Source organism: Stegostoma tigrinum, chromosome 2 (genome assembly GCF_030684315.1).
Source record: "Stegostoma tigrinum isolate sSteTig4 chromosome 2, sSteTig4.hap1, whole genome shotgun sequence".
NCBI lineage: Eukaryota > Metazoa > Chordata > Chondrichthyes > Orectolobiformes > Stegostomatidae > Stegostoma > Stegostoma tigrinum.
Window position 1 is genome coordinate 113,164,463 of NC_081355.1, and position 14,522 is coordinate 113,178,984.

Genomic DNA, 14,522 nt, shown 5'->3' on the forward strand with positions numbered 1-14,522 from the left:
CATTTAGGCTACAGCTGTAACATTATTATCTATCTGCCTCTGATTTTAGTATCATTAAGTTCTGAATGAGGGACTGAACAAGCTGGATTTTACAGTTGGCACCAAAGTAGCAACTCAGTCTGTTCATTATGCTTGTAGCTGCCCACAGACTCTTCATGTAATGTCGATTACATTTCATTGTTTTCTGTAAAGTGCTTTGAGATGTTTGGTAATCATGTAAAATACCATACAAATTCAAGCATTTTAAAAATGTGACAACATAGTGTAATTATAGATTTTCAGTGTAGTTCTCGTCTAAGTTGCCGCGTACAAGGCAACAGCCTGTCTCTTCCACCATCTTAACTGAATAATCCTCACAAACATGCACTGTAAAACTTAGAGTAAAATTAGAAATTTAACAAATTCACGTGCAGAGAACAAAAGGGAGAAACAGGATTGGGAGTGGAAAGAGATAGCAAGAAATATGGATGCTGGAATCAGAGATAACTAAGTGTGAGCTAGAGGAAAACAGCAGGCCAGGGAGCATCAGAGGAGCAGGAAAGCTGAAATTTCAGAAACAGAGGAGGGGTGGGGCTGGGGAAGATAGATGGGATGGTAATAGGTGAGTGCAGATAGGGGGTGGCGAAGATTGGTCAGTGAGGTGGGGGGGGAAAAAGATGGACTTGTCAAGGAGGTGGGGATGAGAAGGAGAGTTGGACATGGGATGAGGCAGAGTGAGGGGAGATTTTAATGCTGGTGAATTCCATGTATAGGCCAACAGGCTGTAGGCTCCTGAGGTGCTGCTTCTGCAGTTTGTGGGTGGAGTTGTTGTGACACTGGAAAAGGCCATGGATTGGCATGTCACTCAGGAAATGGGCGGCGAGTTAAAATGTTGTCCTTTATTGTGAACAGAGCGCAGATGCTCTACAAAGCAGTCTTTGAACCTCCGCTTGGTCTCACTGATGTAGAGGGGACCACATCGGGAGCAGCAGATGCAGCTGACTAAATTGATGGATTGAGAGGTTTTTTTAAATTTACGATTCTCCAACAATAATTGCAGCATCTCTGAGGAGGTTAAATAAAGTTGCATAAAGTTGTTGGGCATGCCTGGCTAGTGACCACTCAAAATGGAAAACATTCACTTGTGAAGGCGTCAAACATTGAGAAACTGTTTCAAAAACAAAGGCAAAGTGTTGAAGAGAGTTAACAATTCTCGAAACAAATCATTTCTAACCTCACAAGCAGCAACTGCCCTAACATGGCAGAGTCTGCAGATCCCAATTGGTCTCAACAACCATCTATCTCAAACAGCTTTATAAGACTTTGGTTAGGTGAAGTATTGTATTCAATTCTATCACCACATTACAGAAAGGATGTGGGGGCTTTGGAGAGGGAGCAAAAGAGGTTTACCAGGATGCTGTCTGGATTAGAGGGTATGAGCTGTATGGAGAGACTAGAAAAGCTTGGGTTGTTTTCTCTGAAGTGGTGGTCACTGAGGAGAGATCCAATAGAAGTGTGTAAAATTGAGATGCATAGATAGGCTCACAATCAGTTGATCAACTCTTCCCCAGAGTTGAAATGCCTAATACTGGGAGGCATGCATTAAGGTGACAGGGCTAAAGCTTGAGGGAGATGTGAGGGGCATGTTTTTTAGAGTAGCAGGAGTCTGGAATGCACTGCTAGGGGGCGGAGGCAGATACAATAGGGACTTGTAGATAAGCACCTGAATATGCGAGGAATGCAGGCATATGGACCAAGACTAGGCAGAGGGGATTAGTTCATTTGGTGTCATGTTTGGCACAACATCATAGGCCAAAGGGCCTATTCCTAAGTTGTACTATTCTATGTTCTAAGAGTTGAAGCAAGTCATCCTCAATCCTGAAGTAATATTTAAGAGGTTAACACAGTAGACAAAAGGTAAAGATTTTGTAATTGGGCTTTTTAAGTTTTTTGTGATGCAGCTCATTTTAGTTGAAAAGCATAAAATGTTAATCTGGGCAAAAAGATCAAAACAAATCACCATCAATTTGTGTAGTGAGTATTGTGCTTGTGGTAAGTAACTCTAAATTTATTTGTACATGCGAAGTCGAACATCATTGCATTACAGCAAGTGCCCTGCACTACTAATAAAACCAGTTTAAAACTTGGGAAGACATTTCCTTTTAACTGTATGCCTGAATTTTTTTTGCTGGATAATGCGAAATTTAGCCTTGGGTATGAGCTATACTTATTAGTGGTGTTGCGAAGTTGGGTAGAGTATTTGTGGATTGGGAGGCAGCAAGTTTAAAATTTAGTGTTAGTATAATGCTAGGGAGGGAAAGCATTGCGTGGTCCCTCTAAAAGATGATGTGCTTTTTCTATGATTAGAGATTTAAAACGGATGTCTGTGACCAGCAGCTTGAAAGTTTGCAAGTCACAGCATCTGAATTGAAACATTTGTATCAAAAGGCTGTACTGCTGGCAGGCCAAGCAGCAGCTTTTTTAACCAAGACAACAATTTGTTGAATTTAGCCAATCTATTTGAACCAGGCTCCTAGATGCCAAAAACCAATCAAATTTAAATCTGATGGTTTTGACAACATAGAACCAATCTCATTGTAAGAAATTTGCATATCATCAAGGGTATAAAAGAAGGGGCGAGTTGGACAAAGCAGCACAGCTGAACTGCCATCCGCCAGACCTAATAGCTGACAGCTCTCGAGAGAATCGCTAGCTCTCAGACTCTTGTGTGTCTTAGCACTATCTGAATAAGAAAGGTACCCACAGCACGACGAGTTAATATTCGTCGCCGAAGAATCAACAGGGAAGGCTCGGATCATCCTGGAAGACTAGTAACTTGGCTGCGATTTTGACAGACTAAATTCTTTTCTTTATAAGTGGAACTTATATTTTTATTGTAACAGCATACTAGTGGAACCTTGTTTGATTTGGGAATAGTTAGTAGTTGGGGATTGTTCAGTTTGTTAATAGTTTAGTTAATTTGTTCTCTGTTAGAATTTGATAGATAAGTTGTTATTTGTTCACTATAAAGCGAGTGTCAGGGATTTATTGTATTTAACTACTAGAAGTTGCTGAAAGGCAGATTACACCACAACTGTCCGAGGGGGGTCAACCCCCGATTTGTAACAATTACTCTGGCAGCAAGCACACTTTCAGAATAGTGTGGATACAAAATAGAGTGAAAATAACTAGGATTTTAGATAATTCTGAAAATGTTTAGAACATTGAATTATCAAATGATTGATCAGACAGCAAAAGTTACCATGCATATGGTTTATATACACATACACACGGGGCTTATATCGAGTGAGAATTAGCCATGATCATTTCAGCTGTGATTACACGGACTGCACATAGCCAATGAAATTATAATTCACTTTTGTGTATACTTCTATTTATTTTACTGATATGTATTCATTATTAAGTTTTTTTTAATTAAAAATTGAGTTACTCCACATGGAAACTGTGTCTCTGTTGGTAGGATGGAGTAAGAAACCTGTGATTCAGTAGAGACAATGGGAACTGCAGATGCTGGAGAATCCAAGATAACAAAGTATGTAGCTGGATGGGTCTGCTGAGTTCATCCAGCTACACACTTTGTTATCTGTGATTCAATAGAGGCAGTTCCTGGGATGTAAGAAGTCCGTTCTGCAAGTCAGAATGATACAGGAGGATGAAAAACAGCTGTTCATAAGTACGGGAAATATTCATATGTCGTATCTTCAAAATTATAACCAAATGGGATCAAAATTGTAAGTACGAGTGTTCTTTAATCGGACTTGCTTAATTCAGGGATACCCTGGAGTGCTTGATTTTGTAATGGAGTTATTTTAGGATTCCGGTGGTTAGTCACTTGGGAGAAGAGAAATCCCAGCTCTTAATTTACCAATCAATCAGATTTCTGCTCAAAGGGTGTCTCTTTTCTGTTCATTTATGGCATGTAAAGGCACTTGTAGTGGAGTGGTAGAGTCCCTGCCTCTGAGCCAGGAGGCCCTGGTTTGTGTCCTTACCTGCTCCAGAGGTATGTAGTACTATCTCTGAATAGGTTGATTAGAAATGTATGTTTTGAAGAAAAATCTTGCCTTTTAACAAAGTACCACAGGGTGCGAAGTTGAATAAGGTTAAATCCTGCAGGTTCCAGGGAGAGCTTTCCAATTGGCTATGAAATTAGCTTGAAGGTAGAAGACAGGATGGTGGTAGAGGGTAATTTTTCAAACTGGAGGCCTGTGACCAGCAGTGTGCCCCAGGGGTCAGTGCTGGGTCTATTGGTATTCGTCACTTATATAAACGGTTTGGATGAGAATTTAGGAGTTATGGGTAGTAAGTTTATGGATGATGCCAAGATTACTGGTATAGCTGACGGTGAAGAAGGTTATCTGGGAACAGTGTGAGATCAAACCTGAGCAGCACCTTACATGGTCAATGGTAGGGCCCTGGGAAGTGTTATAGAACAGAGATCGATGGGTATGGGTTCATTGCTCCTTTGTAAGTGGAGTCACAGGAAAACAGGGTTTTGAACAAGGCTTGTGACATGCTTGCTTTCAACTGAGTATGGGAGTTGGGATGTTTTCTTGCAGCTGCACAAGATATTGGTGAAGCTGCATTTAGAGTAGTGCAGCAGTTTTGGTTGCTTTATTATAGGAAGGATATTATTAAACTAGAAAGAGTGCAGAAAAGATTTACTGGGATGCTACCTGGACTGGAGGGTTTGAGTTATAAGGAAAAGCTGGATAGGCTGGAACTTTTCTTTTGCCCCTGGAGTGTAGGCAACTGAGGTCTATAAAACTATATGTGGTGTAAATAAGGTAGATGGTCAACAGCTTTTTCCAATGGTAGGGAAGTCTAAATCTTGAGGCATAGGTTTAAGGTAAGGACAAGGATATAAAAGGGGCCAGAGGGACAAATGTTTTCACACAGGGTGGTGAATGTCTGGCTCTGGCCACCAGAGGTAGTGGTGGATGAGAGTACAATTACATCATTTAAGAAACATTTAGACATGTACATGGATGGGATAGGTATGGAGGGAAATGGACCAAACACGAGCAAATAGGACTAGATTGTGGAAACTGAATGCATGTATACGTTGGGCCAAAGGGCCTGCTTCCTTGCTGTAAATGTGTATGACTGAGCATTACTGGGAAGGTTATCCTTAATTGCACGCAAGATGATTAGCCACTATTTTTGGACTGCTGCAGCGTATATGTATATCCATAATGCCGTCAGGGAGTGAGTTCCAGGATTTTATTCAGTGACAGTCAAGGATTGGTGGTTGAATTCTAATTCAGGAGCATATGCCCCTTGATGGGGAACTCTCGTTATGATATTCCTGCGCATCTTTTAGGCTTCTAAGGTCTATCAGAGGAGCCTTGGTAAGTTCCAATAGCATTACTTTAACAGAAACAGACTGCTGTCACTATGTACCAGTAGTGGAGGAAATGAATGTTTAATGCAGTAGATGGGATGCCCATCAAGCTGACTGCTTTTCCCTGGCTGGTGTTAAGTTTTCTCAAGGGTTGTTGGAACTGCATTAATCCAGCCAAGCGGGGTCTGTTCCAACACATTCCTGACTTATGACTGCTTTTGAAGGGTCAAGAGATGAATTTCTTGCCTTTAGAATCCTCCGCCTCTGATCTGCATTTGTACTCCTTATGTTTAATCCAGTTATGTTCCAGACCAAAGGGAACTCGCAGGATGTTGATACGGAGAGACTTGGTGACAATAATGCCTTTAACAGCAAGAGGAGATTGCTAAGTGTCACTGTGGTTAGTGTTGTCCCTTACCTGGTGCTGCTACATGCAGACATAGAACATAGAACATTACAGCACAGTACAGGCCCTTTGGCCCTCGATGTTGTGCCAACCTGTCGTACCGATCTCAAGCCCATCTAACCTACGCTATTCCATGTATGTCCAATGAACTATTTTACTAAGGAATTGTGAATGTTTGTGAACATTGTGATGGAATATTCTCTAAACACTTATCATAACACCAGAAAGGTAATTGATGAAGCTGAATACAGTTTGGCCTAAGCCCATTCCCCATAATAACACATACCACTTTGGATACTGTTTTTGGTAGGGTGGGGAATCCTTTCAGGGGCTCGCAGCAGCAGTCAGGTCAGTGGCACTGTTACCACCTGTGAGACCCAGAGGGAAAGGTACAGTCCGACAGAGCAATTATTGATAGGAGACTCCATTGTGAGGGGGACAAATAGGAGATTCTGTGGCCACAGATTAAACACACCAGGATGGTATTACCTCCTGGGTGCTAGAGTGTCTCTCGTTGCAGAACAGTCTGAAGGGGAAGTGTGGCAAGCCAGAGGTCATGTGCATATTGTCTATGTCATTTATACCAAAGGGATGGAGTCCTGCAAAATAAGTATAGGGAGTTAGGTAGGAATTTAAAGGATAGTGATCTCCAGATTACTCCCAGTGCCATGCACCATTGACAATAGAAATAGAAAGACAGGCTAGATGAATGTGTGGCTGAGGAATTGGTGTGGGGTTGGGGTTGACAGGGGCACAGGGGTTTCCAATTCTTGGATCATTTGGGATCTCCTCTGGGGTAGAGGTAACCTGTACAAGAGGGACAGGTTGCACATGAACAGTGGGGGTCCAAAATCCTCTGTTACGAGTTAAACCCAGGAGGGTTTAAACTAGTTTGGCAGGGGTTGGGACTTTGAATAAGAGAGGGCCCATCAATATGTTAGAGGAAAATACGTTAGCCATCAACAGCAAGCTTGCTATTCAGGATAGCTAGGGGTACAGTACAGGGAGGGAAAGAGTTCTGGTTTAAAGTACATTGAAATAAATGCACGAGGCCTAACTGGTAAAGCAGAATGAGCTCATAGCATGGATTGACTCTGGGAACTAGGATATTATAGCCATAAAAGAAACATGGCTGAGAGAAGGGCAGGACTGGCAGCTCAATGTTCCAGGTTACAGAAGCTACAGGTGTGACAGAAGTACAAGCGAGGGGGGAAGAGTTGCCCTTTTGATAAGGGAGGACATAACAATGCTTAGAGAGGATATTGTTAAGGGGTTATTAAATGAGGCCATGTGGTTAGAACTTAAAAACAAGAAGGGGATGGTCACTCTGTTGGGACTGTTATACACCCCAAATAGCTACCAGGTACGAGAGGAGCAGATGTGTAGAGAGATTGCTTTTACCTGTAGGAATAATAGAGTAGTATTGGTTGGAGATTTTAATTACCCCTGTATTGACTGGGCCATCCAGAGTGTAAAAGGCCCAGATGAGGTGGAATATGTCAAGTGTGTCCAAGTTTCTGAAATCAATATGTCGAGGGCCCTACTGAGGAGGGTGTAACACTGGACGTCCTTAGGAAACCAGGTCAGGCAAGCGACTGAGGTAAGAGCATTTTGGGTTCAGTGACTATAACTCTTCTTTTTCCATAACTGTGAAAACTATAGGACAGGTCCAGAGGTTAAAGTGCTAAATTGAGCAGGGCCAATTTTATGGCCATTAGGCAGGATCTAGCAGTGGTCAGTTGGGTGAGTATGTTGGAAGAAAAAGGAACGTACATGGGAGGCTTATTGAAGTGTGATATCAAGAGTCCAGGGACAGTATGTCCCTGTAAGGGTGAAAGGGAAAAGCTGGCAGGTTTAGGGATCCCTGGTTGATGAGGGATATTGAGGCTGTGCTTGGAAAAAGAAGGCATATGTGGGTTTAAGCTATTGGGCTCAAGTGAATCTCTGACTGTAAAAAGTGTAGGAGCACATGAGGGAAATCAGAAAAGTAAAAAGAAGATGCAAGTGTGATCTGGCAGATAAGGTTAAAGACAGTCTCTAAGAGGTTTTATAGCTATATTGAGAATAAAAATGCAGCTAGGGAGAGAATATGTCCCCTTAACTCAGCATGGCCATCTATGTGTGTTTTGCTCTCTGAGGAGAGAATCATGGATGCTAAGGAAATAAGGAACACAAGTGGGGATGTTTTGGACTACACATACATTACCAGAGAGGTGTTTGCAGCCTTAAAATTTAAGGTAGGTGAATCCCCTGAACTTGATCAAGTCCATCCTTGGATCTTGTGGGAGGCGAGGGAAGAGATTTTTTTTTGCCTCATCTTGAGCCACTGGTGAAGTTCTGGAAGACTCGAAATTGGCTAATGTTATTCCATTGTTTAAGGCAGCACAGACAGGCTATGGGCCAGTGAGTGTAACATCAGTAGTAGGCAAGTTATTGGAGAGGATACAGAGGGACAGGATCGACCAATATTTGGATAGTCAAGGTCTGATTAGGAATAGTCAGCATGGATTTGTGCGTGGGAAGTCATTGTCTGACAAATCTTTGAAAAACTGAGGTAACCAAGAGGATAGCTGAGGGTAGGGCAATGAATGATGTCTATATGGACTTTAGTAAGTAAGGCCTTTGACAAGGTCCTGCGCAGTGAGGTTGCGTGGGAACCAGGGAGAGCTAGCTAACTGAACCAGTTTTGCATCCGGTTGAAGGTTATTTCTCTGACTGCAGGCCTGTGACTAGTGGTGAGGGGTCAGTGCTGGGACCTTGGTTATTTTTAATTTACATATTGTCTGGATGTGAATGTACAAGGGATGATCAGTAAGTTTGCAGATGATACAAAATTAGGAGGTATCATTGATAGCAAAGAAGTTTATCAAAAGTTAGAGGGATCTTGATCAGATGGGGAAGTGGACTGAGGATTGGTAAACGCAATTCAATACAGATAAATGAGGTGTTGCATTTGGAAAGTCGAACCAAGGTAGGACTTATGGTAAATGGTAAGGTCTTGAAGAGTGTTGTGGAACAGAGGGACCTAGGAGTACAAGGACATAGTTAGTTCGTTGAAAGCATGTCACAGGTGGACAAGGTGGTAAAGAAGGCATTTATCATGCTGGCCGCCTTCAGTCAAAGCATTCAGTATAGGAGTTGGGATGTTGTGTTACAGTTGTATAAGTCGTCGATGACGCTACACTTAGAGTATTGTGTACAATTTTGGCCACCCTGCAACAAGACAGACATAGTTAAACTGTAAAGTGTGCAAAGAACATTTTAAGAATGTTGCCAGGACCAGTAGGCCTGAGTTATAGGGAAAGGTTGGCCAGGATAGGATTCTACTCCTTGGAATGTAGAGTGAGGGGTAAGCTTAATGAGGTGTGTCAAATCACGAGGGGCATAGACAGGATGAATGCATATGGACTTTTTCTCAGGGATGGGGAACTGAAAATTAGACAGCATAGGTTTAAGGTTAGAGGGAATAGATTTAAGAAGGACCTGAAGGGAAATTTCTTCACACCGTGGTGCTAATATGGAATGGGCTGCCAGAGAAAGTGGATGAGACAGGTACAATAGCAACATTTAAAAATGGATGAGAAGGGTTGAGGGGGTTATGGACCAATTGTGGGCAATTGGAACTAGCTCAGTAGGCACTATGGTCAATATGGACCAGTTTGGGCTGAAGGACCTATTTCCATGCTGTATTACTCTAACTACTGCAGGAATACCTTGGTCGAACATCATAGAGTAATGTCCTAGGATTAAAAATTATTAACCTCCAACAAACACAACGATCTTTCTTGCTGCTAGCTAAGACTTCAGTTTTCCAAGTGAACTTCATGGTGATAAGGCTTCCTCTAAAAAGTGTGAAATTTTTTGTCCTGTTTTATTCCATCAATTTGACCCCATAACAGCAGTGTTTTTGTTTCCAAGTGTGAAAATGTAGCTGTCTGGTTATATACACGACCATGCGAGGTGATGCATTTTGGAAGGTCGAATTTGAAAGCTGAGTACAGGATTAAGGATAGGATTCTTGGCAGCGTGGAGGAACAGAGGGATCTTGGTGTGCAGATACATAGATCCCTTAAAATGGCCACCCAAGTGGACAGGGTTGTTAAGAAAGCATATGGTGTTTTGGCTTTCATTAACAGGGGGATTGAGTTTAAGAGTCGTGAGATCTTGTTGCAGCTCTATAAAACTTTGGTTAGACCGCACTTGGAATACTGCGTCCAGTTCTGGTCGCCCTATTATAGGAAAGATGTGGATGCTTTGGAGAGGGTTCAGAGGAGGTTTACCAGGATGCTGCCTGGACTGGAGGGCTTATCTTATGAAGAGAGGTTGACTGAGCTCGGTCTCTTTTCATTGGAGAAAAGGAGGAGGAGAGGGGACCTAATTGAGGTATACAAGATAATGAGAGGCATAGATAGAGTTGATAGCCAGAGACTATTTCCCAGGGCAGAAATGGCTAACACGAGGGGTCATAGTTTTAAGCTGGTTGGTGGAAAGTATAGAGGGGATGTCAGAGGCAGGTTCTTTACGCAGAGAGTTGTGAGAGCATGGAATGTGTTGCCAGCAGCAGTTGTGGAAGCAAGGTCATTGGGGTCATTTAAGAGACTGCTGGACATGTATATGGTCACAGAAATTTGAGGGTGCATACATGAGGATCAATGGTCAGCACAACATTGTGGGCTGAAGGGCCTGTTCTATGTTCTATTACACTGGCTACTCTTAGTACTAAAAGAAGCAGTTTCACTCCAAGGCGAGCAAAGTTGTGATAACGCTACAGAAGCTTTCACATAACCTACGACAGACTTGTGTTGGATTCTGAATTTTTCACTAATGAGCCAGTTAAGAATGAAGAAAATTACAACCAGCAGGGAAATGGTATTAAGCACATTGTTCTAACTACAGTCTGACAAGTCCCTGGTCCTATTATAAGTGCCTAGTAAGATAGTTTACCTAATATAAAGGAAAAAAATCCTTGGGTTTGGATGTTTCATTAGATTAGAAATTAGCAAATGTGGCTTGTTAAATAAAGAGACAGACCAAGTATAAAACTGCAGTTAGTTTAACATCTGTTACATTGAAGATATTAGGTATTAAAAGATATTATACCAGGACCAATATGGTTTTGTGAATTCATGTTTCACCAATTTGTTAGAGTCCTTTGTGGCAGAAAGATGATCTGGACAAAAGGAACTGGTGGTGCTAGCCACAGAATTCCAGACAGCATTTTGTATGATGTCACAAAGATAATTGCAGAAAATAAAAGGTCGCTGTATACAGAGTAATACTAGTTACGGACAGGTGTCCTAGCTAATGACAGTAGGCATAAAGTTACATCTTGCCAACCAGAAAATTGAGTGGAGTCCCACAGGGATAGCACTGGGACCTCAACATTTTACAAATTCTATAAGTGACTTAATGATGGGGTCAAAGATGGGGGAATACAAGTTTGAACAGGACATAAGCAGTCTACAAAGAGATACAAGTATATTAGGCAAGTGGGAAAGATCTGGCAAATGCAGTATAATGAAAATGTGAAGTTGTAATTTTTACATGAAGGATAAAACAGCATACTACTTAAACAGTTTTCATAGCTCTGAACTGCAGAAGGATTTGGGTGTTCTAGTGTATGAAATTGCACAAGGTTAGTAAGCAAATACAGTAAATAATTAGGAAAGCTAATTGCTAATTGTTATTGCTCAAAGATAAATGGAATGCAAAAGTAAGATGGCTATGCTTCAGTTGTGCAGTGCATCTGAAACCACCGAGTACTGTGTTGTACTGGTTTTGGTATTGGTTTCCATATTTAAAGAAAAATATAAAATGTATTGGAAGCAGCTGAGATGTTCACTAGACTAATACCTGCATTGACTTGTATTTGCTGGAGTTTAAAAAAGCAAGAGGTAAATTCTTTGAAGCATATAATGATCCTGACGTTTTCACAGGGTAAATGTAGAAAGTGTTTTAATTTTGTGGGAGAATCTAGAACCTGGAGTCACCAGTTAAATATAGGCAACTTATGTCAGATGAGAACTTAATATTTCCCATACAGGATGGTAAATCCTTCGAACTCTACTCTTTGTAAAACATGAAAGCAGAGTCCATAGATACTTTTAAGGCAGAGGTAGATGGTTTCTCGGTGAGCAAGGGGGTAGATGGGAATGTGGAGTAATGATATACATATCATGACCTTACTGCACATGGTGAAGCAGATTAGAGGCATTAAAATGGCCTACACCTGCTACTAATCTGTATGTTCCCATGGAAATGCTTCTTGCTGACCAGTGTCCATTAAGACCAGGACAGAACCATCCAGGGCGTTGCTGGAAACAGTCAAACCTCCTAAAACTGTAGGTTAAAGCTTCCAATAGTTCCTGTATAATAATAACAACATCTGAGCAGCTTGATTGGGAAAATATCTTTCCAAAGAAGGTGGGACTTGAACCCAGGCCTCCTGTTCCAGAGGTAGGGATACTACCACTACACCATTAGAATCTTTCCAATAGTTCTTAAAAATCACCGCTTAAATTGCTTTTAGCTAGTATATGTTACAAACAGTAGACTGCACAATCTATAAGAACATTTCCCCACTTTCTACAAGATTCTTTCCCTACTGTCAATTAATTGAATTGGCAAAGCAAGCTCATGTACATCTTTTGACTACTGTAGCATAGGTTTTCTCCTAGAATTTGGTATATTTGCTGCTTTTTAGGAAGGGGAAATATGAAGTAATATAAGAAGCAAAAAAGTGAAAAGATAAAAATATTACTTCCAGTTGTACTCATACACCTGAGTACATTACTAAAACCACAAAGGCTGCTGATAAGGTGTACAATTTGTTTATTTTACAAAAGGCATATTTGACACCAAATCACATTTCTCAATATAAACAAAATTACACAAATTAATATTTACTAGACTCTGGTTTCAGGAAATCTTCACTGTAATAAGTTGACTGTTCCAATAAACAATTCCACCAAGTCCAATTTTGTTCAGCTGAACTGGTAGTAGACTTCACTGCTTTCTTATATCTACTGGTAGGACAGGTCATTTCTATTTAGTATTGCACTTAAAATTTCTGCAGTTGCATTTTAAACATTCAATTAAGACAAGATACAACTTCAAGATCTATTTCTTACCTCCCTAGGTTGCAAATCCTTGTTGATGCAGAGTTACGAACTGTACAATATAAAAATGTAATTGGTTCTTTTTGTTTTTCTTTAATGTGAATCTTCTCATTTCTACAACTTTCAAATCATTATGATTCAGTTTTGAATATGAGCCATAATGGTGAACACCTTTTAGTGAATGTAAGCATGAAGCAGTTAGAAAATGCATTCTTCAAATAATTCATTTCCATCTTCACAATGTTTCATTTTCCAAGGTCACTCCTTTGTATAACAGGTATTGGCCATGTTTGAATCTTTGGTCTATAATTTATGTTTTAACTTGGCAAGAAATGCATCCCCAAAGTTTGATTTCTTCATACTCTGGCTGTATGGATGCTCTCAACTGATGTCTGACTGTAGGTCCCTTTTCAGTTCCCGCTCCCTGTTTATTTTACGAAAAAATGACTTTCCATATTCATAGGAACTGATCATAATAGCACATGCTGGTGCTACTTTCATTAAACGAGGCAACAAACCTGCAGAATAAAGTAGAAATAATTTATATCCAGAAGACTATTTATTATACTAATTTACCTATTCTTACACTTATGAAGCAAATCTTACTAATTTAGTATAGAGTCATACATTATGGAAACAGACCCTTCCGTCCTACTCATCCATGCCAAATGGATATCCCAAACTAATTTAACCCCATTTTCCAGCACTTAGCCCCGACCCTCTAAACCTTTCCTCATCATATACCCATCTAGATGCCTTTTAAATGTTGTAATCGTACCAGCCTCCACTATTTCCTCTGACAGCTCATTCCATACACGCACTACTGTGTGTGAAAACCTGTACCCCTTAGGTCCCTTTTAAATCCTTCCCCTCTCACCTTACTGTTCCCTCTAGTTTGGACTCCCCAACACCAGGGGAAAAGACCTTGGCTGTTCACCTTATACATGTCCCTTATGATTTTATAAACCTCTAAGGTCACTCCTCAGCCCCTCATGCTGCCGGGAAGGTAGCCCCAACCTATCTCTTCCTTAGCTCAAACCGTCCAGTCCGGGCACTATCCTTGTAAATCTTTTGTGAATCCTTTCAAGTTTCACAATATCCTTCACATCGCAGAGAGGCTAGAATCGCAGCATTCCAAAAGCGGCCTAACCAATGTCCTGTAGAGCCGCAATAGGTCCTCCCAACTCCTACTTGCAATGCACTGACCAATAAAACCAAATATATTAAACACTTCATTCTTCACTATCTTGTCTACTTATGACTCTACTTTCAACTGATCATGAACCTGGACTCTAAGGTCTCTTTGTTCAGCAACACTCTCCAGGACCCAAGTTTGTATTGTTTAAAATTTATTTTTAGGGCTCTTATTAGCTTAATGTATCCCACTTTGGCATGAAAAGACAATTTTGAAGTCAATTATGACAAAATACAACTGACAGCTATAATAACCAATTCCACTCACCAATACATTTTGAGTTTGAGCAAATGGCATTTTTCGACAGGTTCAATTATTTTTGGGACCGCGGTAAGAATGAACAAACGCTATTTTTCTCCTGCATCTCTTAGAAATACCATGCCAGCAAAATGCTGAGGGAATTAAACTTCGGCTACATAGAGATATGCCCCATCAGTCTTGCTTCATGGGTTTGTGTGGTAC

The 14,522-nt window shown here is 40.9% G+C and overlaps 1 protein-coding gene across 8 annotated transcripts in view; it reads right to left on the reverse strand.

The window, feature by feature from the left end:
• Positions 1–12,561: 12,561 nt before the first annotated feature.
• The window catches only part of LOC125462205 (probable mitochondrial glutathione transporter SLC25A40), a 65,060-nt gene continuing 63,099 nt past the window's right edge, over positions 12,562–14,522 (reverse strand). For all 8 annotated transcript variants that reach the window (XM_048551943.2, XM_048551999.2, XM_048551936.2 and 5 more), the window contains one exon: positions 12,562–13,383. In XM_048551943.2, the coding sequence (XP_048407900.1) occupies positions 13,247–13,383 (137 nt within the window). In that variant the 3' untranslated portion in view covers positions 12,562–13,246. The remainder of the gene's footprint in view (positions 13,384–14,522) is intronic.